This window comes from Oxyura jamaicensis, chromosome 4 (assembly GCF_011077185.1).
Source record: "Oxyura jamaicensis isolate SHBP4307 breed ruddy duck chromosome 4, BPBGC_Ojam_1.0, whole genome shotgun sequence".
Taxonomy (NCBI): Eukaryota; Metazoa; Chordata; class Aves; order Anseriformes; family Anatidae; genus Oxyura; species Oxyura jamaicensis.
Genome location: NC_048896.1, coordinates 47,467,259 through 47,494,974, shown reverse-complemented (window position 1 = coordinate 47,494,974; position 27,716 = coordinate 47,467,259). Strand labels below are relative to the sequence as shown.

The 27,716-nt window shown below is 41.4% G+C and overlaps 1 protein-coding gene and 1 pseudogene across 2 annotated transcripts; both read left to right on the top strand.

Moving 5' to 3' along the window:
* The first annotated feature begins 5,458 nt into the window (after positions 1-5,458).
* Positions 5,459-27,654, top strand: DAPP1 (dual adaptor of phosphotyrosine and 3-phosphoinositides 1). Of its 2 annotated transcripts, XM_035324059.1 has the most exons (9): positions 5,459-5,613; positions 14,726-14,848; positions 17,854-17,987; positions 21,822-21,952; positions 23,969-24,016; positions 24,198-24,260; positions 25,968-26,053; positions 26,438-26,525; positions 26,945-27,654. In XM_035324059.1, the coding sequence occupies exons 1-9, from the start codon at positions 5,552-5,554 to the stop codon at positions 26,993-26,995; spliced, it is 786 nt and encodes a 261-aa protein (XP_035179950.1). In that variant the 5' UTR covers positions 5,459-5,551; the 3' UTR covers positions 26,996-27,654. The 2 variants fall into 2 exon arrangements, with proteins under 2 accessions (XP_035179950.1, XP_035179951.1); XM_035324060.1 differs by lacking the exon at positions 24,198-24,260.
* LOC118167292 lies at positions 15,406-15,522 on the top strand (annotated as a pseudogene).
* Positions 27,655-27,716: the final 62 nt, after the last annotated feature.

Genomic DNA, 27,716 nt, shown 5'->3' with positions numbered 1-27,716 from the left:
GAGCAGCTGCTGTAGCCCATGCTACAATAAATAGCTATGGGGAAGCTGCACGGCCACCCGGGATTTTTTAACACCACCTACTGTGTTACTTGGCTGACTATGTTCATTTTGCTAAAAACCAGGCGTGTCTGCAGTGTAAGCGCATGCCAGAACAATGTTGGTGTGTTCTGAAGGTTTGGGTGAGAACGTGGCATGGCTGCCTCCCTCTCCCACCCTGCCCTGCCTTCACGCAGCCCTTCCTAAATTACCTGGACATGACTTTCTGCTCAGTAAAATTGACAGAGCGCTTGCTCTCATGTCTGTGAGCAGGAGCACTGAACCAGGAGAGCACACTGTGTGCAATAACCAGAGCTGGGCCTCCCCCCTCCTCCCTTAGCAGGGCTGCCAAGCAATAGACACGCAGGCCTCGCGCCTCGCCGCACTCACGGATGGAGGGATGCCTCAGGTGAGGCCGGGCTTCTGGAGAGGATCTCTATTTATAACCCGGCCCCCAATAGGTGGCTGGTCCCGGGTGTTAATGTGACAAAGTATTGGTTTTTAGAGTAGCTGAAATGCCTCAACACAGAATGGAAGATGAAACCGCTGCTGGCTTGAAAATGGCCATTCATGCCATTTGCTAGTAAGAGAAGAAGCAATCGATACCGAGAATTTGCAGCGCATCAAACTCCAGCTAAACTGATTAAAATCCATGAAATATTAATCATAAAGCATCTGCACCCTTTCTAAGATTAGGTTTTTATCCTTTTTAGAGAAAAAAAAAGTCCTGCCACAGGGCATATGCAGCTTTAAATTAGCAACTGACAATGTACCGAGCTTTTGACAAGGCTGTGGAAAATGCCTGGCATCCATAACTCCAGCAAGATGCCTTCTGGGTGTCCATTACACAGATGTGAGCAGCCTATTAACCCATGTTTCCCCAGCAATCAAAAAGCATTACAATAATTTTGTAATTTTTTTACATTACTTAGAAAGTAAAACCACCATACATCCCCATTTTGACCCAGATCCTCAGTACCCTGCTTATTGAGTAATGGCACCCTAAAATACAAAATTACAAAAAATTCAAATGCTTTTGGAGCTACTGATGTAACATACTTTTATTTGAGCCCCTTTCTGCTTAGCTCTCAGTGTTACTCATAAGGTTTGTCCCTGTTTCCATATGTAGAGGCACAAAGGGGCAGGGCTAGCGAGTTTGCCAGTGCATGCATACAGTTTGTATGCTCTTTGAACCTAGACTTTTATGCTAAATAAAGCTAATGTGGCAAGTTTCAAAATGAAAAGAAAAAACTTATATAAAGAAGCTGTAGTAAGATTATTCATGAAACTGAATTCCTTTAACAGACAAGGAAAACTAGTCTTGGCTTTTTTCCTAACCTCCTTTGTAATTTAAAAAGTTTCATTCTGCATCTTAAGATACTTTTACCCAAGCCTATAAGCACACATTAAATATCCATCAGTTTTGTCTTTCTTCTGCAGGGAGGTACTTTCACACTGGAAATAAGCACCCTATCCCATCCCTGGTGGGACTCCTGGTGTGAGGACGTTCAGTCTCCAACCTTACTGCAGCTCCCGGATCGCTACAGCACAGACTAAGTTTGCTTCTTGAGATTGTCTTGGGGACTGGTTGGATAGAAAAAGCATTTGCAACACACACCTTCTACTTAGAGAGAACAATATTGCTCTAACACGGGAAGCTTTCAAGAGACTGGCCATTTCTGAGGAGACCTGGAAAATGTGCTGAAGGCTTCAAGTACGCGTGTGCATTGAACAGTGGATTGAGAAAGTTCCTAGAAAGTTTTTCTTGTAGAACTGAAACTGGGAACATGTAATCTTCACACCATTATCTATGTTATCAAATCTGTAGAAACTGAGCCACATGCAATAACAACTGTTCTGAGTACAGGTATTTAATTTTCAATTATCTCAGAATATACGTGCCCTAGCTCTTGGTTATAGACACAGCAAGCAAGGACTAGAAATGAACAAGCATCATCAGAAATTTCCTGTACTGATTTTCATGTCCCCGTGTAAGTTCATGGATCAGAAAAATATCATTCTTTACTCTCCTCTGAAAGGGTAGCTGTATTTCCTAGAACTAATCAAAGAAGAGAAGGTGTCATGTGTTTAGAAATGCTAACCAATTGTGGTCCCAAGAGTTGCATCTTCAAGAGGCTCGGGAATGTGAGTTTGGTTTTGTTTTACTAAGGGCTGAACTAAGAGATTTAAAAAGCTGAATAATTAAATACTTATTTCTGGGATCCAGTACGTAATCATACTTACAGATGATTTGGCTGTACCCAACCTTCTTGGGATGGAGCTCTGCAAAGATCTGGGAGGACATGGCTGTTAACATCCCTTGCTGCATCTAGGTGGACGCAGTCCTCACCTAAGGAGCCCTCACGCTGACATGGCTTCAGGTACAGAGGCGATGACCAGTGAAAACGGCAGGAAGAACATCCCCTCCTTATGCCCAACACTTCCTCAAGCCCCTTTTCCCTAAGAACCCTGGTAATTTCTCATCCCTTTTCCCACCTCTATTCTGTGTCTCCTGTCTGAATATACCACAGACACAGCTGGGGTAGTTGACACCTTTTGTAAATGTGCCACATAAGTTGGGAACACATTAAATAAATAAGCCTCAGGCATCTCAAAATGTGTGAAGAAAAAGTCATCAGTGTGTTGATACCTAGTGCATCAAGTGCCTTCCAACCAAGAAAACAGTATAAATATTTTTCAATAAGCACTTCAAGCCAATCTGTGACACATTCAGAAGGGAAGAACCAATTGCAGAAGGTATTGGTGTGCAATAGTTGGTGTGTCTGTGAACACACTGGAAGGATTTCTCTAGTTCCTGTAATTCCTGGATTTCCCTTTAGCATTTGTTTTGGTTGGTTCATAGCTGTCCACTCAGATTGTTAGAAGGTGAGGTTAAATAATAAATGAAAAAAAAAAAATAAAGCTTTTTATTCTTTCCTGTCAAGTTCCATAAAGTATTTGGAGTTCTTTAACTATACTTCTGCAGCACTTACATCTCTTTATCAGCTTTATTAGTTGCACAGCTATCTTAGCCAAATTCTCCTTTATTGCATCAACATATCTTGGAACCTAAGCACAGAATTACACTTATCTGAATAGAAGACAGTGGCTTTCTAGCCTAAATTCTGAATAAATCAAAATAATTTCAGACAGTTTTAAGCAGTTGCTCTGTAAAAAACTTGAAAACCTGGAAGAACCGTCAAGACGCTACGATCTGACTGCTCATAGGACCCAGGAGATACTTAGCAATACCTAGTGATTCCATAATTTCTGCCCAAACACAGGCACATCTTCCCAAAATGCACTGTCCTAACAGAAAGCACCTGTCAGTCTGTCAGACCCAGTGGCTGCAATGTGTTCAGTGGCATTTAAAGTCTGCCTGTAACGATGGCATTCTGTAATAGCCTAGAGTGACACAGAAGACAAGGAATAAATACATAGACATAGGTATCAGTATCGGTTTTCCCCTCCCCATTTTCCTCGTCGTAGTTTTCCTTTTGTTTAATTATGACCTGAAATTAAAATGATAGGTTTTTCTTTTTTTCTTTTTCTCCTGCAGGACAGCAATTCAAGCAAGACTTCAAGGCTTGAATTAAATCACACTTTTTGGTTTACAATTACTGAAAGGTATGAGGAGATGGAAAAATAAACAAACAAACAAACAAAAACCCTATACACTGATTTCCAAAGAGGCACCTTATTCTGCTGTTTCTCGCAGGGATGCTTTGTGTTCAGCAGCACTCTGGACTGCACAGCAAGCGCTGGAGCACTGCTGCTACCTACAGGTCTACTCTGCACAGTGCTCAAAACACACACAAATCCAATCCATGGGGATTTTGTCTTGGGGAAAGGGACCTATACCCTGTTGCTAGAGCCTGTTGACTTTTGGGAAATGCGACCTGGGAATCTGTAGCCTTTCTTTTCCGTGGCTTAAGTGTGTAAAAAACTACTAGGGGGACTTGATTAAAGGCAAGGCTGATCCATGCTGTAAGAGAGTTCAGTTTCTGCTTTCATTTTTTTTTTTTTTTTCTTCTGTAAATGAAGAGGAAACAGTGCACTCCCAGGTGCAGAGTAAGAGGAAGCTTCTGCTCTGAGATGGGAACCCTCTCCCACCACAGCCACTGGTGCACAAAACATGAAGGGGGATTGGAAACTACCTTCTGGCCTGCAAAGCTGAACTTTTACGACATTTGTGATATAATTAGAATTTGCTAAAATTCAGTTGTGGCTCATCATTGTTTGGAATTTAATTGATTTCTTTCCAGTCTCTTTAATTTTCTTCCTATATTAGTAACACAAGCAAACATGATAACCTGAAATGGACAAAGCAGAAGCATTGGTGAAAACAAAGCAAGCAGCTTTCAGATCAGGAGAAAAATAAATAAATACAAGCAAACTGTGGAGATGTCAAAAACAACTATTTAACTGAAGGTCGTGGATTAGCAAAGACAATATCTGTCACAAGCTATCAATAAGTTCTTCTAGAAACAACTTGCTTTCAGTGTTGGATACCCAGTGAAAACTTTGGTGTGTGACTGGAAAATAGTGTTGTATCTTCCCTCCCCAGAGCCCTGCTTTTTTTTTTTTTGGTCAAAGAAGTTTAATAAAGATTTTTCCAGAACTGTAATAATTACTGCCCATGATGTATTAGGGATTACAGATATCCTCTAGTATGCAACAATTCTTTTGGAAGGACGGGCACAAGCTAACACTAAGAAATCTCTTTCACAGAGCTCAGCCATCATCTAATAAAACTTCATTCCCTGTTAGATATTACATTAATATTTTTTGGCAATTTTTTCCAGTATTTTCCTATTACTCTTTCCAAGAGGCAAACAGTATGATCTCTTTAAAATTTACATGGAGAGGGATGACAATCGCTGCAGAAATCACTTCTCCTTGAACTTGCAGTTATGAGTGTGAATGTGTGCTCAGGAAGTTGAGAAAGCAAATAGATAAAAGAAAGAAAAAGAGCAGCAAGTAGTAATAAAAGTATGTTTCATCAGTGTGTGAAAGGTAAGAGCCTTTATGAGTGAGCGGTGTGTATGTGTATCGACTTTCACACGTGCTGAATCTGTCATTTCTGATCTGCATTAGGAAAAAACAAATTGTAACCTATTACTGGGGCAGTTGAAGAAACATGACAAGTCAGAGATGTAACATCGTAAGTCAGAGATAAAACGCGAACGAAATGAAGTAGAAGATCTGTGCGGGTTTATTCATCGTGTACACGAAACATGTCGGGGTACCCACTGCGGGCGCTCATGAGGACAGCAAGTACCACCCCTGGTGTGCTCTCAAGGCTGAATCACTCAGGGAAAAGCGCTTCCAGCACCGCAAAGCCAGCCCGCACCGGGTGCCCCATCCCCATCCCCGCGGCCAGGCCCTCCCCGCGGCAGGGCGGCCGCCAAGAGGCCGGCACCCGCCCGGGGGCCGCGCCGCCCGCCCGCGCACTTCCCCAGCGCCCCGCGGAGGCCACCGCGGGCAGGCGGCGTCCCCCGGCGGGGCGGAGGCGATGACCGAGCGCCGGGAGCCGCGTCCCGCCGCCCGGCTGGACGAGGAGCTGCAGGCGTTGGGGTAAGCGGCGGCGGTGGCGAGGCTGCGGGGGTCCGGCCGCGAAATGGCGGCCCCCCGGCCCGCGGGGCGGCGGAGGGGCGCGGGGTGCCCCGCGCAAAATGGCGGCGCCGGGGCGCGGCGGTGTGGGGTGGGGGGCAGCGCGGGGCTGGCAGTGCCAGCTTTAATAATAAGGCGTGGAGTAAAAAAAAAAAACAAACAACACTTTATCAATAAAGCGTGGAGTAAGAAAAGCAGTGGTTTGTTCTAACGAGCCCGCTGAAGGGGCTTGGTACCCTGTCGGGTGATGGGGTCCAAGAGAGCAACAGGTGTACAGAGGATGCTGGTGCGCAGCAGGTGGGGCATAAATAATAATTAGAAAAATCAAGAGTGCAGGCAGGCGCTTCAAATATAACCAGGGGGTTACAGCTCTTCCAGGATGGGGCATATCTATGTTGGTGAAGACCTCTCCATCAGGAAGACGCTGCTTTTTATGTTGGTGTACCCATGTAGGACCCAGGGGATGGATTTTTTTTTTTTTTTTTGGCCGTTGGTTTACTCGCTTCATCCCAAGGGAGCACCAAGCCCATCCTCTGAGCACCATCAGCCCCAGCAGGCAGCCTGACCTGAACCCAGGCCACCCCAACTCCACGCCTCGCTTGGCACCTTGGGCTTTGGCAGCGAGAGGAGCAGGCGGTAGACAGCCGCCAGCCTTCTGGAAGGTGCCATCCTCGCCCCAAAACAAAGCCCCAGGAGCAAAAGGAAGGCTGCAGGTTGCCACAGACCCTGTTCCCTCCTCACCGCTGGCAGTCTGACGTGTTTCGCCCATTTTGTCGGCTCAAGCTAGTTTTGCTTTTTACACCGGGAAGGTTTGCGTTGCTTTTTCCACAGGCAGCGTTGCTGTAGACAGGAAGAAATGGAAGCTGGTGGAGCAGCAGAGGTGGGAACCATAAGGCCAGGGAGGGAAGGGGCTGTGGTAGCAAATTGGAGGGGAGGCAAAGCAGGAAAAAAAGACCAGTGATGTTATTGAAAAAGCAGACAGGCTGTGGTGTCATCTCTGCATTCAAAAAGAAGAAAACAGCAAAACTTTTGCTTTCTGAGTACTTATGGATGAGGACTGAATAACCATTTATTTTAGGGATTAATTCACTTAGTGAAGAGGTTGGAATACAAAAGCTTGGAATTACTACCTCCGTACAGCTAACAAGTTTGCATATTTGGAAGCTCTTATTAATGAAGTGCCTTGTTAGTGAAGCATCTGACTTACAAAATGAAGTAAAATCACTTTTGTACTCGTGGCCTAAGTGGGCATTATCTGCTTTCCCTGTACAATTGTGAGATTACTCTCATCCTAAAAAAAAAGGCTACAGGAAAAAAAAAAAAAAGAAAGTGAGTTTCAGCTGCTGTAGAAAACATGATTCCAAGTTGCCAGACTTTCATTTTTTTTAGACTATATGGCTTGAGCTGATCTATGCCAGTGACCTATGCTCATAAATGACTTTGCTGGTTGGCAAGAAGTTCATCCTAATTGATGGTCCCATAGGACTGCAACCTGCTTAGGTACAAGTGAAAATGGAAGACTGCAAATGAGAAAGCTACAAAGATGCTTTTTTAAAGCTGTAGCCTCTTTATTTTATTTCTGCTTTAGGGGCAAGATCTAAACTTCTCGCCCTACTCCAAAATACTAAGCATTTCCTTCAGGGCAGTGTGTTGAATTAAAAGAACTAAAGCTGAATAAGCAGTGCCAAACAAAGACTCCCTTCAAATCATTAAATAAAGCACTTCTTTTTTTGGGGGGTAGTACTAAGTTCACTTTTTTTATTTTTTATTTTTCCTAAAGAGGAAAAAGTTTGTCACACACCAAACGTGCCGGTGGCATTGTCTGAAAGTTTTCTTAATGTAAATACGTTTTCAGTTGTAAGAAGAGAGCATGTAACTCCCCAGACCATAACATCCAATTCTCAGCCACCACAACTATTTTCCCTTAATCTTAGTCCCTGGTGCTATGGCAGTGATGAGTTTCCCTTACACCCAGTGTAGCATCTAGAATAACTGAGACCCGATTCTGGTGAGTAATATATGTCATTGCCGTAGTAAAGACCAATAGAGAAAAAGCTCATTCAAATGAGGAGCAACTTTGACATTCACATGCCTTTGGGAAAAAATGAAACAGGTTATTTTACAGCTTCTGCTTTGCAGTGCAAAAATCAAAGAAGTTGGAGAAGTTTTGAAGAAGTGTGAAATAGGAAGCACTTTTTTTAACTTTTAAGGGAAAGGAGATTGGTACCAGAATAATTTAAGAGTTTACCAGGTCAGCTGATTATCAAAATGGAAAGTTGACAACAGTGCAGTTGGGTGTACAGTACAAAACCTATCAGACACTCTGCTAGGTTTGGAGGACCTGGTATTCACTAGGGCTTGTCTAGATTAATGCTCCTGTAATTACACCATAACTAGTACATTGTTGAGCGCAATGCAGAAGGGAGAAGGAAAAAAAGTCAATATACACAAACCCCATCGTTATTTTGCTCCTGCTAGAGGTGTATCACCCATAACCAAAAATAAAAATAAAAATAAAGAAATGAGACTTAACAATCCAAATTTTTATCAGGGACAATCATAGGCGCTGAGAGGTCTAGGCATATCTAAAGCTGTTTATTAGATTGGGTAGTAGTTTTGCAAAGCCTCAGTATTTATAAAGAAGAACTTTTTGTCCTTGTACATCACAGCAAGTGTGATGGATTTGGCTTTCTGTTGTTATTTTAAACAATTTCTTTCAGTCGCTCAGTCTGTGGGAAGATGGTGGCTTGTTTATTTGAAGCCATCTAAACTATTTGATAGGTTTGATGGTCAGGCAGTCAAGTTCAAAGTGGACATCCAGAATCCTGTCAGCTCCATTTGACAATGGAGCTGACATTGTCCAGTGTTTATAGATGTAACTTACGCTGAATGAACAGGAAGACCAAAACCAGAATGTAAGTTAAAAACATGTTACCTCATTCATTAAATTTTTAGCTAAATGTTCCAAAATAATTTGAAAGGGAGCCTTGAAGCTTGTCAAAAGAGACATATCTAGGTTTAAAGGAAAAGGAATTGACTTTATGATTCTTCTCTCAAGAGCTCTCTGGCTCTTCCTGGTGTCAGCACTTTTTCCAGTTGCATTTATTGCTGTTACTCTTGCTGAAAGGACAGCCTGAGTACTGCATTGTGAAACTCCAGTAGCCGATCACGTATAATGTGAGTTTGGGGAACTCCACGTTGTGGTTCTTTTATTTGCGCAAGCGATGAGAATGTGGAATATCTCGTCATCTCAGTAATTACAGACTGATTTGGTAATGCACCTTTGTTCTCAACATAATAGACCTTTGGCAACACTGATTTATTTTCTGTCTTTGAGAGGTGAAAGGAATGTGGGAAGAGAAGCCAGGATTTTGTAGCGTTCTTCCCTTTGTAGCTCCAGCGTTGTCATCTCTTGTTAACACAGTTTTTATGTTTCTCCTGCTCCAGGTTTGACAATACAGTAACAAACAGTGTTTGTAAGACTGAATAAGTCTAAGCATGAGCAACTTCATGCTTAGTTTTAGTAAGAGAAAAGAAATCAGACCACAGACATGAATCAGGCTATGATAAAATTTGGTTCTGGGATGAGGAACTGATATGACCAAAGCAGAGGAAATGGTCAGAATATTTTTTTTCTTTATCTCTATCTCTATTGTAAATAGGTCAAAATTAACTCAGGTAGAAAGTGGGCCAAAGAAATGTGTGAAACACAGAACAAAGTCAGTTGAGAGAAGGAGGAGAGAAAATGGAAGTGAGAAGCAGAAGCTGCACTAGTGAAAGCCTGCAGATAGAAGATGTGAATTTTAAGGTTGGATGCACTGAAGTCACTTCCTTATATTTCTGTTTTTTAACTAATGTTCCTATGAGGTGGCACCCTTGTATTCCAGCAAAGTACTTTCCATGGGTGTGTGCTTGACTGTGACACACTGAAACTTAGTGTTTCAGTGTGACACATTGAAAGGGTGTCTATTAAATACCAGTTTGGTTGTCTGCCACCCATAATTCTTCTCTCAACATTCTCACCCTTTTGTAGGCTCTGTAGAGCTCTGTCAACTCGTGCAATTAAAACATTGCCAGATCGTTGCTTTCACTGATGTGACATACAAGGAGCCCTTCCTGATGGTGATGGGCAGTATTTCTAGGGTTTCTGAATAGGAAAAAGAAATTGACATGTCTGATTTTGAAGTTGCTAATATGCAGCATGCAGAGACTAGAGAAACCAGTGAGGCCATTTTGTAGTCATTTTTGGGGTAAATGCACATGAAGAACATCATGTCCAGCCAAAGGAGATAAATGAAGCACTACAGCATACTGCTCCTTCAAACTAAGGATTGGAATACATCTTTGAGGCTAGTATATAATTTCAAGGTATAAAGTAATTCAGCTTGCTGTGGTAGAATATACCTTTTATACATAAAAAGGTGCAAAACCTGCCAAGATCTACTGGCACCACCATAACAACAAACAGCGACCAGAGTAAATAGCTGCTCTGAATAATTTAGGAATTAAGTCCTACTGAGAGCACTTCTAGACCGTCTCCCCTTGACGTGTATCTCTGTTCACTTTCAGAGCTGGATGAGAGGTGACTTAGTTTGTGGCATTTCTGCCTGGCTCCTGCAGCTCAGGCAACCACAGTGCTGTCCACAGGGATGCTCGCCCACGGAGAACAAGGAGTAGTGCACCTACTGCAGCAGGGGAGGGAGCTTCAGCTGAAATTCAGCTGAATATTGAGAATCTCCTTCCCGTTTCAAAGAAGGAACTTGAAATTGCCTGAGCGTTTACAGAAGTGACCCAAAAGTACAAAGAGTATCTAGCTCTATCCAGGCTGTAACTACCTGGGAACATAATCTGATAAGGATGCAAAAAATAAGCCCTATTGCATTTTTGTGATAGCGAGGCATACTTCAGAGTTAAGCATCACTTCAGACATGAGAAGCAAATGGCAGTCAAAACTTCTTGCTGTGCTCTGTGCAGCTATTAGCTGTCTGTCGTTTTTATGAAGAGAAGAGAGCTTTGCTGCTGGACATGAAGCAGTTGCATATAGAAATGTCTGAGAAGAGGATTAGCCAAGTCTCTCAGCACTTACCCTTATGTCAGCCACGGATGAGTGTTTGTGTTTCTTGTGTATTCCAATACTGCTAAAAAGTTAATCCATCTGATGCCAACTGCAGCTTTATTCACAAGCCCCATGGGTTGAAAAGAAACGTTTTGGAAAAATACCCATATTGTTTCTTTGCCAACGGCATTATTGGAAATAGCAGATGACATGCGTAAGAACTGCCTGATCTGTAGGGGACCTAGAAATGATGTTTCAGTAACATTTTTCTTTGAAGTATTTTGGGTTATTAAAGAACAAATGCACGTTTTGGGGCTACTGTTCTTATCTGAAGAGGGAGCTTTCCCACCCCAAACACTGCTATGGGGAGAGATCTAGTCACTGCATTAACTACACAGGGATCTTAAAAAAATAAATAAGTTTTCATGTCAAAAGCCCTATCCTGGGCCTCTACTGACTGGCATACCTATAATGGCACAGATGGCTGGTACAGATGTGGTTTGTGGCATGTCAGTCACCACGGGGGAATCCCGCTGGTGGGCAGATCCTGAGGAGAAGGCCGTGTGCTGTGACGGCTTTTGGCTCCCTGGGGCACTGTCTCTCTTCTGTCCCCTCCTCATCTTAACAGTGCCAACAGCAGCGCCCGTCCTGCAATGTCACTGATGCAATCTCATCTAAAGGGTAGTCTGGTTTCTGAAAAAGTGTTATTTTCCAGAGAGAAACAAAGGTAATGTCAGTATGATGTGCACCTGTCTTAAGACATGCTGTCGGTGGGCCCAGCAGATGCTTCCACCCTGAAGAGCAGGAGGAATAGCATTGTGGAGCATACAGGATTTTTGATAGGAGAAATAAAATAACTGGGAAAAAAAACAAACAAACAAAGAAGCCACCTCCCAGAAGTTTGTACTTGAGACAGGAGCACATGCAAGGCCAAGGGCACCCAGCAGAAGAGGCTCAGAGGCAGGGAAGGACTTTTCTCTCTCTTTCCCCCCATATTCTTCAGAGAGGTCTGTGTCAGGAGTCCCGGACAATTTCTGCACTCCTGGTGATTTTCAGCCTGGCAAGTGTCAGAGCTCTGTACGTTGTGTCAAACAGAGCTGACTTTTTGAAGGACGTTCAGGGAGATCCCAATATGCAAGGCATGGGCTGTCGTTCAAAACGAAAATGTTGACCAGATAATCCAGCTTTTTGAAGTAGAGCTTCCTAATGACCTCAGACAGGTGGGTAGTTGTAGTGTCTTTCAACTTGAACTAATTTATTGATTTCAGGAGTCAGGGAAGTAGATATATTATGTTTTCTATCTACAGTTTCCTCTTCCAGTTATCACTCACAAGAACAAAAGGTAAGGGTGACGACCCTTTATAATGTGCTGCTGAGGGAGCCATGTCTCCCCTCCTTGATACCCACAAAGACTGAGCTTCAGTCTGCTATCTTAAAAGTTCAGTTGGTATCAGACAGCATACAACAGCTAATTTATCAAATTACCATTATGTATTTATTTTTTAATCCTGCATTTTGGCTGCAAATTTCAAGGAACTGCCTTCAAGATTTTTTTTCCAAAAAATAAAAAAAGAAGGATTTCTCCCCCCCCCCAACAAATACTTAAATTCAATTGAAATGCATCTAGCAGTGTCCAGCTACAAGGCTATTAAGATTTCTTGTTAGCCTTGTTTACTTTTATTTGTGTCGTCAGACAGACTTGGTGAGGAGAGCAGAAGGACCTTCAGACATTTCCATGGAAGTGTATTTACTTTACTGGTGGTCCACGTTCAAATGCTAAATTTTCCATGGGATTTTAAAATGGGACCTGCTTTCATGTCATTGAAACGAATTTTGAATGACCATTTTCAGAGTGGAAATAACCAAGTAACCTGACAGTTGTTACTGTTTGAGCCATCTGTGACAACAGAGGGAAAAAAATAGCTTAACAGAGGGAAAAAAATATTGCTTCACATTCACTTCTATTTTTTAAGCTGAGCAAGATGACTGTGGTAATATTTGAGGGATTTTTGTCTGAGATAGCATATTTATGTGAGAAGAGTGGTGCAACCTTTCCAGCTGATTTAAATATCCACTTTATGCCAAAGTTACTTTCCCAAGTGTTCCCCCCCAGGCTCTGCTACCATCGTGGCAGAATTTCATTAGTCACTCTTGTGTGTAAAGAGGTTTAAACAGAACATTTTATGAACTTAGGTGATATCTGTTTTAAAATCCAAATAAAAGGCTTTTTGGAAATAAGATAACAGCACATTTATGAGGAACCTCAAACCGAACTGCCTTCTTTATGAAAATGACCACTTTTTTGACATTTTCTGAATATATTTCTTTTGCACAGACGTGAAAGAAAATGCATGATGACATTCCACCCAAAACACAGCGTTGTCTTCTCAGCTGTAGATCCAGCCAACCCTGCAAGCTGCTGTGATCCTCATCACATCAGAACAGATCTGACCTTTGACTGTTACTTGGGCAGTTAATCCCAAAGCAGATTTTGGCTGACAGGTGTTTCAGAGGATGACACTTTGATCTTTAAATACTCATTATTTTATTCTACTGTGTAGATGGTCCACAGAGCACGTTCTATAGCCAAAGCAGTAATACTCTGCCTGTATTGAGTTTCATATGGAACTTGTCTTGCACAGGGTTAACAGTCTGAGGTCTCTCATAAAGCAATTTATCAACCAGCTGGCCTTTCAAATAGGCAGCCAGCTAAATTCAGAGTTAAAACTGTGGGAGATGCCAAGTTTAGTGGCAACTTGTGATGAACAGATAAGGAGAAAGAGTATATAGTTACACATCAGTTTGAAGACTGTCATGATACAAATGCCAGAAACTGCTGTGATCCAACCTTCTGCTTTCAAACAAATTATATTTCAATATCTGAAATAGTAATGGACTTTGACCCCAAAACTACAGGCACACACTAAGAGCCTTCTTTAAAGGAAGGGGAAGGAGAAACAGCACCACCTCCATACAAAGGAGGGATGAAATAACAGAGACACTGTATTCTCTCCTTCTGCACCAGAAGTTGTGGTGTGTGTATATAGCCATTTTCATATCTGCATACAGCATCTTTTACACGGTTGGCACTCCTGCTTTTTATAGCTGTGGCCCTTCTTCTGTATTCAGTCTGGGGAATGTTTCTAATGACATCCTTTTCTGTTGAAACAAATCAGGTGTTTCTATTTTGAATCATTCTGGACAGAAACAAGGCTGTGAACAGCATTTCGTGGTCTTCATTGCAGGATTTTTTTTCCACAGAATTCCATGTGGATTTTTTTGTCTTGAAAAAATAATGAATATTCACTGAAGTTAAATGCAGCAAGTGTTGAGAAACTTCACTGCATTCCTCAGACCACATATGGCTGAGCAGCAGTGATGGCAATATTTTCTAAATTTTCATATCAAATTCTGTTGGTTAACCTTGCTCCTTCCCTCTGCTCCATCCTCCAAAAAAGGTTATGCTTCAAATTAAACATTTAGGATTATGCAAATCTGCTAAATTGCATATTGTAGCAGTGCAGGTGAACTGAGGTGTGAGAAATACAGAGTTCAGGAGGAGATTTTTGTTTTAACGTGCTTTGTGTTTGGCCCAAAAAAGAAAGTATACCTAAGTGTGTAGCTATGGCAGGAAGTACAGATTCTGAAATTAGAGAAGGAATCCTGCATACCCTCCAGAATTGCTTTCACCTTCTCAGAATAGGTCTGGGTATTTCTTGTTGCTTACACAGGTCGAATTTGCAGGCTTCTTAAAAAGATTCAGCAAGCTATCAACTGTAAATTGTGGAATAACACATTTTCATCATTAAAACAAAAATCATTTTCTGAGCTTGTCAAAAGGAGGTTCCTTAAGAGGCCGAGTTCTGTGCAATCTGTGTGAGCCTGTGAGAAGAATAATGTAGAATCGTAGCAGGGTTAGTTGCAGTGCTTCCTTTTTCCATAACTCAGATGCATAACTCTGCAGAAGCTGTTAACTAAGAGCAGAGTGAATGATGCTTTAAGCTTCTTGTGTCTTCGCAGGTGGTATCATGATAATCTTACCCGACACGCAGCAGAAGCGCTGCTTCTTTCCAACGGGCAGGATGGAAGCTATCTCTTGAGGAAGAGTAATGAAAGGGAAGATTTGTATTCCCTTTCTGTAAGGTAAGGTACAGACAGAAGTGAGTTCATCTAATGCTGCATAACTGGCATTTTTAGTCTTCACTTGCTCCATGTTTGCATCTCATGCCTTGATAATGACCTTCAGATTTCTAAGGCCCAGACTATTTTAATATAAATTCATAATGATGTAACCCTGTTGAATAACACTCTATTACAATTAAAAAGAAAAAAAAAAAAAAAACAACAGCAACAACAAAAAACCTGAACACGCATTGGGTTTGGAAATTGCTCTGATTTTTCCAAACTATGAACTAATTTTACTGGAGAAAACATTATTTCATGGATTGACTGTATCATCAGAATTATAGAACTTTACATCAGTTCAGGACACAGCAAATACACAGCCCATGTAGCTTAGCCTGAGTAAGTCACTAATGAATCACATTGTAGAAATCTTCAAAAACCTGGGAGGCCGAGAAGCCATGGTATTTTAGACAGGCAACATGGGATACACATTAGACACAAGAGGTAGTTGCTGCATGGAGGTAACCAACCCTAATTACATCCATAGCCTTCAGCAACTGTATGGTATATCAAGCCTTGCTTCTTGGCCTTTTGGCTATGATCAAGTGTAGTATCTGTTCTTATCTTATCAGCCTCTAGTTAACATTTAAGCTATTGCATTCATGCTCATTTCTGCCTCAGACTGAGCCTCTGAACCACAGCTCAGCTGAATCACAGTAATTTTTTAAGCCAAAGTCACTCTGATAGATACAACAACGCTACTAATTCATGACCCTGGTAGATAGGAACACATCATTCTCCCTTGAAATTGTGAATTTCTATGTGCAGCACCAGGAGGTGTTATGATTTGGGAGCGTAGAACCCAAGGAAAGTGCACTCTGCCCATATCTTGATCCCCTGAGGTATGAAAAGTAAATATCAGTTGTGTCACTGACTTCTGATAGAAAACACTGGAGCAAGTATGACAATACACACACTGCTCAAATTATTACTGCTATAGACAGCCATTTATAGAAGGAACTCGAGGGGTGCCAGACTGAGGTCTGAAGCTGATGTTACAGAACAGATATTCAGAGCAGGAATGTCTGAATTGAGTGTAAGTGTTGGAAAGCAGAATGGTAGCATGCATGTATAATAGCCTGCCTTAAAGAAGTAATTTCAGAAGAACCTATATCTTGCTAGTTAGTATTTTTTGACTGTAAAATTAAACCAAACATTATTTGGAATAATCTACCTCAGTTTTAAAAAAAATCGTGAAACTAGTTTTCGAGGGCACTCGGAAACAAATCATCATAACAAAATGAAATTTAAGTAGTTGTTCTAATATGAAATGAAAGCTAAAGTGTTAGTGAAAATGTATTTGCCATTTTAACAAACTATGATACCTAGAAAAGTCTACTTCATGCCAGTTCCAGTCTTCTTCTATTCCTGTCTTGACATAAGAGTCACTTACTGCATCACTGTATGCACGGAGTGTTCCAGACCTGAGCCTGAAGCTTGGTCTTTTACTCTGTTACATCAGTTTTGTGGTGGTACAACTCCCTTGAAATACTAATTTTGATTTATAAATACTTCATTTATTTATTTTCTACTCTTCAGTTTTCTGTTGCATATTTTGACTAATACTAAAACTTCATTTTGGAAGAAGTAAATCATTTTTGTTCTGATCTATTTTGTTCTGATTTATTTTGTAGAATTATTTTGGAAGTTATAGCTGCCATTTTCTTCTCTCTTAAAATTATTTCTACAGCTTTTACTTTACTTTCTGCCTCTGGAGAAACTTCATCAGTCGTTATTGTAATTTGTAAAAGGAAACCGTGCTCAAACGTCCCTTGGGGTTTTAACTGACATCTGTAAGAAGAACAGGGAGAGACATACTGCCTGAAACTCCTTTCCCTAGCTAAATTAGCCAACTTTAGAAAGGAACAGGAAATAGAGTAGAACTTACTCTCATTGCAACATTGCAATTCTTGTGAAATTAAATGAAAAGATAAAAACTGTCATTATAGCGAACGGCTGTAGTGGCTATTTGGTAGATAGGGCTTCTGCACTTGACTTGCACGCTTTGTATCTGAGCTGGCTGTAGGGCAAAGCACGTGAGAGGATGATAGAGGCATATTCTACAATGTGATGTCTTGAGTACTGTTCAGTCTCCTGTGGAAGTGGCAATAAACAACAGAAAAGACAAATCCCTTTCTTCTGCAAAATTTGTCTGTGTATTTGCTACATACGGTTTTCCTGAGCCAGATTTTTCTCTGGACTCCTTTGGCTGCTAGTCATATTAACAAAAGTTACTTTTTCAGAGAAGACATACTTGCTCTAAGTGCTTCACTGACTTCTGAAGTCAAAATAAGTACCCATCCAGGAAGTGAGGCCTCGCACACTTCTCTAAATATTGTCAGCTTTCATAAACAAATAATGTTACTTCCCTGACAGGAAAAGGACCTTGGTTCATGTTTGATAGCACCCACTGTAGAGGAACCCTTTGCCTGAGGACAGAGACAAAGCAGACAAATTCTAAAGCCTTAATTGTCCGAATTAAGTTAGGATATAGAATCCCTCTTTGGGTGCAAAAATGGTGCAGCCTACTCTTGGAAAAGAAACAAAGCATTTTCAGTGAGATTGGGATGACACCTGAAAAGTAAGATACATTGAGTGATGTGGGTACAGCGTCATGACAAAAGCCAGATGAATTAAGAGCGTCATCCTGCTTTGACAGAAGGCTGGAAACCTTGTTTATAAGTCTTTTTTTTTATTGGTAACAATAATTAGTTTAACTTACTGGGCCTTTCTAGGCTCTCACTATCCCTCATCTGTAAAGCAGCCATTATATTTCCTTAACAAATCTGATTCGCAGACGTGTTGAATATTAGTGCCTATTAGTAATAGCAGCAATATTACTGCCAGGACAATAATTTTCGACCTATGATATGATTTCCTATAGTAGAAGCTGCTACTTAAGGATTTTACATGCCAAATGCCCTTGGTATTTATGCCTTGACAATTTTTCTTTTCTGTTTTAGGGGAAAAGATTCTGTGAAACACTTCCATGTTGAACACACAGGAAGTTCATTCAAATTTGGATTTAACGAATTTTCTAGCTTGAAGGAATTAGTCATGCACTTTGCAAATCAGCCTTTAATTGGAAGTGAAACAGGTAAGGAGAGACGTATGTTTGTATCAACGTGCTTATAGTCATGCTTTACACAGATTTGAGTAAAAGAAACTTTTGATATGTTAAAAGGTAGATCTATTGCTGAAGTGCTCCTCTTCAGAAATGTACGTTTGTGTTAACCTGAGGTATCTAAGATATCCCTCTTCAAATACTCAAGTTATGATGAAGACAAACTACATGTAAACTTACTGGGTTTTTGCTATCTAGGGACATGAGCTCTTTTTGGCCTCCCAGAGAAAGCAGCATTTCAAAATAAGCATGTAATGGGAGGAGAGGAACCTTCTGAGAAAAGGGCAAAAACAAAGCAGAGTTTTTAACTAGTGAGGAAATAAATCTTCATATATGAAGTTGAAATCACCACAATAAGTAGAAAAAGGACCTGAAATTGTTTAGCTTCATAATTCCTCATCCAAGCAAGATGCAGTGATATGCTCCCCCTCTTTGTAGGAAATGTGGCCTGTAATCTTCAGTCTGCTGATTCCATTTGCTATCACAGTGATTTGTGTGGCTTTTTAGAGCAGGAGAAAAACACAGGCTTCTTTAGCAGCCAGCGTACTATCTGAATTAAGAGTCAGAAGATTAAACTCTATTCCTACAAGTGAGATGAGCACTACCAGACTGGAATCCCACAACAAACAGATGTGTATTAGCATGAAAGTTTTAACAGTTTTAACAATAAGCTTCAGATGTAAGAGTTGAAGATGAGTCAAAACAAATTAGTGCCAAAAATTCTAATATCCTGCGTAGAAAGTGTATGCAAATAATTCTGAGTCGCATTAATCATATATGAAAGTGACCAGTTAAATAACAGCTGCCACATGCAGTAACTGGGATATATCACACAAATACACGTTGGTGCTCTTTTAACAGAAGTGGATCTCAAGCATTAAATTAAAGGGTCGTTTTGCAAAATACTTTACAAAATAATGCAGTAGTAAACTCAATATTGCATTTAGAACAGGGTTTCTAGTGGTACCTTTTGTGCCAATAAGCAATTTTTCCTGTGAAATCGGACATGCACGCACAGGCCTAACTGTAAAGATTTCAGATGACATAAAGTTTGTATTTCCCCATTCCTTCATTACATGTGTTGCAGACAGTAGTAAGTAAGGCTCTGATGTTATGTGATCTCTGTGGACAGAATCAACAGTGCTGAAGGATGGGCTCACTTGTCACCTTAAGGCTCCCGAATCAGATTCTGCTGGCTCTGTGAAGCCTCTTTGATTTATTTAAGTTGAACATGATACCGTGCAGGAAAAAAAACATTTGAACATCCCATCAAAAAATCCTTTGCCTTTTCTTACTATGGATAGCAGTAGAGAGGAAGAGTGCGCTGGCATTCAGGCAACATTCCTTCAGATGCAGGTGTCGAAACTCTCTGGGATGATAACCGAGCTCTACTAGAAAAGGAGCAGGGGCTTACATCACTACTTTCTGGGCCCGGCCATCCAGCCCGTTTATAACACAGCAAAGTGTGTTCCTGTCCAAGCCGTGGGCTGCCAGCATCTCCAGGGGAATACAGAAGAGTATCTAATGGTCTCCTCTATTTTCCATTCAAGTTTTGTCTCACTGGAGCTAGTTGTGTCTCTGAAGAGGTACACCAGGCTCTTTGATCAGTACTTGCACATGGAGGGCCGCAGCCCTGCAAACTGGTCTGTGGAGCACAGTGGATCTTTCATACTGGGACAGCTGCAGGATTGTGCTCCAAGGCCAACAAACCTTGTCCTGCTACAGCTTCATTTGCCACTTCAGCTTGCTGCATGGATTAACATATTTTTCTGCAGTGTAATGTGTACACTTCCTCCTGAACTACAGATAATTAAAAGGAAATTGAGGCTACTGTGCGCTGTGAGATTGTTTCTTGAACAGGCAAGCTGAACCTATTCATTAATGATGCTAAAGCGAATATTTCCATATTTCCGTTTTTATTCAAAGGGACGAGGTCAAAATGTTATTCTTACCTGTTTTGTTTATCAGTTTTTCCTTTAAATTATTTTGAAAACATAGAGAAACATAGAATCATTACTCAGACAAGAAAGCAAAACCTAGCATTTCCAACAACTTGGCTAATTTATGTTCTTCCTTAGAAATAGATAGCATGCACAAACAGAAGAATCTTGCTGCAGTACAGCCTTTACTAGTTCTTTTATATGTTTGCCCCAAATTACTCTGTACAAGTATCTTTTGTGGAGAAAAAACATGGGGAACTTACTAGAAAACAAGTACTGTATGAAATGTTAAACTAGTCCTGCCAGTTCTGCCATGGGGATCTCCGTCTACGATGTACGTATGGTAATAGTCAGAGTCTGTGCTGAGGAGTAGTTTCTGAAGGCTGGTGATGGGGTGTGTCTCAATTTCCTTTTTTATGTACACCATTTTCTTCCTGTAAGGTCAGAGAGAATTAAACTGATCTTGACTTTTTACCTATTGCAAGTTGAATGTATCATATTTGCATACACCCATACACATGCCTGTGAGCAAATTTCAGTTGGCTACTTCAGATGTCATGGTTCCACTTCCCTTTGCAGCTCTTCACGTTACAAAACATAATTTAAACCTCATTTCACATTTAAGTTACTCAAATCACCTCCGGGTTTCAAGTCCAAGTCCTCACCACGTCTAGTGGCATAAAATGCCGGCATAAATATGGAAATGCAGCAGCATTTAGTAGGCTGTGACGTTTTTAAACAAAGAGATGAGAAGGTATAGCAGTTCCCGTTTTGAGGAAGTTCTTCACTGTGGTGAATAGCGAGATGGATTCACTACTGTGAACACAGCTTTTTGCAGAAAATGGGCAAAAAAAGAAAACTTAAGAAAGAATTGCAATAATCAAAATGTTACTAACTAGGAAGAACTATGGCAAAATAATAAAAGGTGATGGTAATGCAGGCTTATTGTTTTGAAGTCTATCTTTGACAGATTAAAGGATTGATGCAGCATCAAAGTGTGGGGAGTTGGCAAAACCAGGACCATTTATAACCTCGTATCTAACATAGCATCCTGCCTACCCACCCAGCCTCATGCACAGGAAGGGAATTTAATATATCCTAGTGTGAACACCAGTAAGTTTAAAAGTTTTAAAGAGGCACCATTTATTTTAAATTTTCACAGATGCTTATAAACAGGCATGATAATGGCTGTAGTCATATCTTCATGCATGCAGTGAGAGATGCCTGTACTTTGAAGAAAGTCACAAGGCAAATTTTGACTATGCTTAGGTCAGCATTTCATCTGTAAGCATTCACTAACTGTGAAATCTGTGATTCAATTCATTTATTCTGTACTACCTAGTTGCTCCATGACTGGAAAGAAGGTTCAGGTGGGATGAGACACTTACCTCTGAGGATTGCCATCTTGTTTTTTCCCCACTTTTTTTTTTTTTTTTTGGCATTGCGGAATGGTTTTAATTATCTACCACTTAGAAGAATTGAAGAGGGTTTTCATGAACAAATCCACACTGAGGGATGTGTACAGGGATGAGGGAATGTATTTAAGCAAGATCCAGGTGCCCAAGTCATTGTGGAGTCTGTTTGAGCAACACAGTAGAGCCAAGAGGGTGAGACTGGGCAAGTGAATCCAGCAACAAGTACCTCTCTGTAGCATGGGGGACTTCTTGTAGAAGACATCCTTCACAAAGTCTGAACTATTCAAATGGTGCAGGTTTGAAATATTTGACTGGATTTATCAACATGAGAGGGCCATTATACCTTTTCCATTTTTAAGAAAAGGTCAAGTTCACCATTCCACAAGCAGGCAGATACTGCCAGTTATTTTCTAAGACTATTATATCAGATTACTCACTCTTTTTCTCTCCAGGAACCTTAATTGTATTGAAGCATCCCTATCCATGCAAAGTGGAAGAACCATCCATCTATGAGTCTGTCCGAGTTCACACAGCAATGCAGACGGGAAGGACAGAGAGTGATCTTGTTCCAAGTGCTCCCTCCGTAAGTCACATTCTGGTGTAAGGGATGTTTGGTAGCCTGAATTTAGTATGATTGCTGGAGTGAGCTATGGAATAACACCAATAATTCATCTCTTTATGGGTTCTGAAATACAGGAAGTCTTTGCCAAACAAGGCAAAACAGATTTGCTAGGTATAGACAAAACCTTTCACAACTGTTTTCTCTGAGACCCTCGATGCTGTCAGTGGGAAAACATTGTCTGCAGCTGGTCTGGGTGAGTCTGACCATCGAAACAAAGCACATAAGAGGGTTTCAGTTCTCCTGCATTATTGTCCCTTTAACATACCACCTTATCACTAACATTATAAGGAATTAAAAAAACAACACAGAAGACAAGCACTTCTCAAGTCTTTCTGACAAACCTGTCAGGCTGTGTGCTACAATACCTTTGTCAGATTGCACTCAGTCCTGATTTGGGCAAACCTCCTGTACAGTCAGTGAGAAGTTCCTCTCTCCACAGGTGTGGGGAGGAGCACACAACAACTAAAACAAGTAATAGCTTCAGGATCTGTGACATTTAGTCTCACTCAGTGAACATGAGGATTAATTGACAGGGAACAGTGGTCCTGATTAGACAGAAACTCATTGCTTATAATTTTAGTAGCCTTCTTGGTTTGGCAGAATCCTTTTACTCAGTTAGCAAGACCCCTTCCTAACTGGAAGGAAGGAAGAGAGCACCTCTGACTTTCTTATTCACTTAAAAAGGGAGCTTTTGAAAAACAAACAAAAACATTAAAAAGAGAGTCGGGGACACATTTGGAAAAGGAAACACCAAACTGAAGTGCGGTACAACCAAATCAGTAAGTGTATCTATATCCTGATAGGTACATTATTTGAAATAATTTGTTAGCATTTACTCATTTGAACTTATTAGTACTTTAGAATCATCTTATCTTACTCTATAAGAAGGAAAATGGCTTACTATATTCTAAGAAAGACTTGCACCCAAAATAGAAAGAGCAATATGACAGAGAAGAGCCTCCACCCTTTCAGCCCTAGTAAAAAGCTGTGTCATGTTAGAAGCCATGCCTTCCTGGTGTGAGAAACAAGAGAACATCTTCATATCCACTTGGGCCATCTGCTCTGACATCTGTGACTCACTTGGACAGTAATTAGAGACTTTAAATTCCTAGTAACTCATATCTAAGTGGGACAGGTGGTTTGTCCAGAACTGTATTGCTCAAAACAGAGGAAAGTATATTAATAACTAACTTTTGAGAGTAAAAGAGGAAGAGCTACATTAATACAGGCTAATTAAGTCCATGAAAGAAACCCTTTGTATCCTACAACTAACTATTCATGTCTGACTTCCACTTAGCCTTCAAAGTAACTTGGCTTGCATATAAAAGGCAGTGTTTTTTTCCAAGAGCCAATAGTAACCAATTCTGCAAGAATCTGGTTTCTAGAGGTCAGCAGTCTCACAGTGAGGTCTCTACAGAAAGTTTCAGTGACTATCTGAGAAATCACAGGCTCCTCGAGTCACTCATGGTACCAGTAAAACAGTTCAAAAACTATTTTTTCAGTAAGCACATAGAACGTAACAGGTCTTTCCTCTAAAACATGTGGCTCCTTGAAAGAAGAAATTTCTTGAATTTCAACAGCGATTTCTGTGGGTAATTCCACTGTCTGGTAAACCCTGGGTACTTCTGGTTATAACATGCAGAGGTACAGCCAACCAACTGTACTAGATAAAAATCAACCATAACTGCAAGTATTTTGCTTCATTTGGTTGACAAGATGTAGGCCAGAAGCTTGAATAGGGAGGCACCGTCTAAGATTTTGCCTCTAGAGCCAGCACAGGTCCATGTTTGTCCCGGTGTTGGATCCAGCCTCACAAAGGGAGCAGGGCACACGGGACTGAGGATAGTGCAAGCAGCTAGGGAAAGTTTCCTGAGAACAGGCTGCTCTTCCATCTCATGGATGTAGGCAAAAAGGAGGACATGGGAAATGGAAGCAGAGCTGTCTCTAATCCTGATCCCTTTCCTTCTCACTTCACAGCTTGGTACGAAAGAAGGCTATTTGATAAAACAAGGCAAAATAGTCAAGGTAAGAAAACCTCTTACTCCTTTCTTCTACTCTATAATCACACACACAAGACAGAGGACACAGAGCTGAAATGGCTCGGCCTCAATTCCCCTACAGAGAGGAACAATTTGTGTTTTTCTTTCCCAAGAAGCGGAACACTAAATGCTCACAAGGCAATTACCATCCATTCTTAATCTTTCAGAACTGGAAGACAAGGTGGTTTACATTGCATAGGAATGAACTTAAATATTTCAAAGACCAGACAGTAAGTAGCAAACACCAGTTCCACTCTTTAAATCTCTGTAGAGGCAGCTGCAACCTCCTCCTACCTCCAGCTTCTTGCATATCTATCACGGCTTACCAAGTTACAGCTTCCCATGCTGTCAGAGGGGTCAGACCTTTCAAAGTCAGAGTTTTGCTGATGACCTTAACGAGCAAGTTAGTAAGTAAGTTTTACAGCTAGAAAACATCTGTGCTCTGTCAGTCTTACCTAATAGTTAGAGTTGCTCTTTACAGGGCATTTTTATTAGTGGATTTCAAACTACCAGCACACTGGTAGTTTTGACATACAGCCTAACAGAGAGCAGTGCTATTAAAATATTTCTGCAAATACCAGAAGTATGTTTTGCATTCCTTGATTTCATCCTTTTAGTTCAAAAGGTTGCACAGTTTACATAAATTGCTCATTTAAAAAAAAAAAAAATAAATAAATCCTTGTTAGCACTCCACCTAGCACATAGTTTCACCTATTGCATCTGGGAAAAAGTTCACCCTTTCAGTTGCTGTTCCATTTTTGTCCTAAACTTAGTAAAAATGCAGCTAGAGTTTCTCTACCCTTACAAGACCTCCAGGGCGAGTTCCTCCATATGTGCAGCCAAACTGTTTACCTCTGCCCAGCCCTATTTCAAGTGCCTAACAGATTTTAACACAGCAGCATGCACCTGCCCTCTCATCCCATTCTCATTTATAAAAAACTATATAGTATTTGTGGGATTTGCCGTTGGTCTTCCTTTCAGTTAAGCCACCTTGAATTAAGCTTCCAGTGTAACATTTTTAAGGGCAGCACTCCAATTGCTTGAGGTGCATTTGTGACTTAGCAGGGAAGAATGCATCTTGAGCTGAAACACAGACTCCTCCCTGTCAGCAGCTCTTGACACTCCCACTGCTGCTGTAGATACTCACAGGTGAGCAGCTTCCTTGTTACATGGTGCACAACTAACAGACAATGACCCAGAGGAAAACATAAGGAAGGGTGAGAAAACACTTTGTATGCTGGACAAAGGACTGTGGGAGCTGCTGAGGGTGTTTGGGCAGAGAGCAGCCGCTCTGTCACTTCAGCCACCTCTTAAGAGGTGCTCAGCAGGGTGAGGTTGAGAGAAACAAGTCAAAAGGACTCACACCTAGAGAGAAGGGAACACTTAAGTGTGTTGGGCTGCAGTCACATGCAAACACTCTGCATCCCCACACCTTAGTATTTCCAGGCCTAGCCCCAGAAAGCTACATACACTGCTTGAGCTCTCCTCTTGCCTTTCTCCCTACTCAGCCTCAGCATTTTAGAGCACTTTGGAATTAATTAAATCTCCAACAGCCGGTTAAGCCTGATAAGACTTAAAACTATCTCCTTCTTGTTGTGAGCCTCAGCTGGACACCTGATTTGTTACTGCATCTGTTATGTTATGATGAATCAACTGTACCCTCAGCAGTCTGCATTTAATTCTGACTCCCTGCAGCAGTAGTTTGCTGTTTGTCCAGATTTGAGCTTACTGTCCCGTATCTTTCATTTAGCTGCATTCATCTGACATTAGCACTGATGTTGATTTTGCTAATTTGGGTTTCCAGTGTTGTACCTATTGCACCTACACCCAGAGAAACCTGGAGTGCGTATAAGGGTCCATGTGCATTGAAGAGGAACTGAACTAGCCTTGTATTCTGTTTTCATGTGTTCCCATTTTAAAACCACTTTATTTTCAAGGCCACAGAACCAATTCGGGCACTTGACCTAACTGAATGCTCAGCTGTGCAATTTGACTATTCCCAAGAAAGAGTCAATTGTTTCTGGTAAGTTGCTGTTCTTTCTGCACCTTGCTGGGAAGGCCAAAATAGCCAGGAGTTTTAAATGTAGCCGCTGGGTGCTTTTGAAAGCTCCCTTGACCTTGCAGCCCTGATCTTCCTCTAGCTCGAGCCTGTTCTTGTTACCCAGCCTCTGTCAGTCCTGCACAGCATTGTCTGATTGCCAGTGGCAAAAGTTTTGGGACCATGGGGGCTTATGCTAGCATGTCCCTGAGCTGTAAAGGACTGTGAGCCACCGCTGGCTAGCCTCTCAACATCACTGCCCTGCTCTGCCTTAACATGCATTGGTGCAGGCCAGATGGGTTTGGTTTTTGGAGGAGCCACCAGGTTGTTCCAGCAATTTAAGAAATAGTTTTGATTGTTTACTTACAGCTTAGTGTTCCCACTAAGGACATACTACCTATGCGCAAAAACTGGAATAGAAGCGGATGAGTGGATTAAAATACTGCGATGGAAACTGGTAAGTTGATGTGTGGCATTAAATGACTGCGCCTTGGAAACAGTGCCCTTGGTACTGCCGTAATCAGCTCCAGTATTACAGCGTGCTAGTATCAGCGAGGAGTGCTTGCTCTGGCTTCCAGGCCAACTGGACCAGAATATGTAGTTTCATGTAATGCGTATGTCTGCAAACCTACTTCATATTTCTGGGATGCCTTTTGGATACTTGTTATGAAGAAGAAATGACTTCCATCTTCAAAGATGTCATTGTGTAGATAGTGAATGGTATTGAGCATCAGCACAGACTGCATGTGTTGGACCTGAAGGAAGCAATGACATGACAACATAAAGGCTTGACAGTGTTACTTCCTTAAAAGTTCAGTATTTTTACTTTCCCACATCCACGCAGACAAATGGTAATGGATTGTTTTTCTGTTCTAGTCGCAAATACGGAAGCAACTGGAGCAGCGTAACTCCGCCCTCAACTCCTAGCTGCACCTCCAGTACTGCTCCCTGGGCAGGAATCGCCTCTTTGCCAAAGGGAAGGCGCCTGGCTACAAGGGGACAGTTTCAAATGTCTGCATGACTTGTGGAGGGCCTGTGCACGTGTGTCTGCCACACGCAGATGTTTGCATCCAGATCTGCACACAGATTTGTACAGCTGAGTGCTTTCATGCTGTTGAGTCACGTGTGGAGACTTGCAAAATCGCAGCGTCGATTTGATATGCGTGATTTACGTCCGTGGTGCACACTTAGTTCAGACGCCCATTAACTAGCCACAGTAGTCACTTCAAAACCTTGTGGTCATTCACAGCACTCTTGAGAATTCACTGCAAGTTCCATCACTACTAACCATTAGCAGAGCAGCACCGTCTGTAACCCTGAGCCTGTCACTTAAAACCAGGTCTTCTGGAAACATTAAAGACTTATTTTGTATGGCCTGTTTAGGGTCTAAATCAAAAGAAGAATGACAGAGCTAATTACATTTCTGTAGATAATACCTGGATTACAATCCAAACAATTAAACCTAATATTTCAAGGCCCTTTTCAAGGTGATGGATGGGTAACACTTCTGGTCAAATGTATTTTTGTACAGTTTAGATTTATACCACAGCAATGGAACGCCACCTGCATGTTGGTCCCTTACGCTACCCCTTTGAAAATGGGCTGGATTTTGTACGGTTTCCTCAGGCACAGAACTCAGCATACAAAA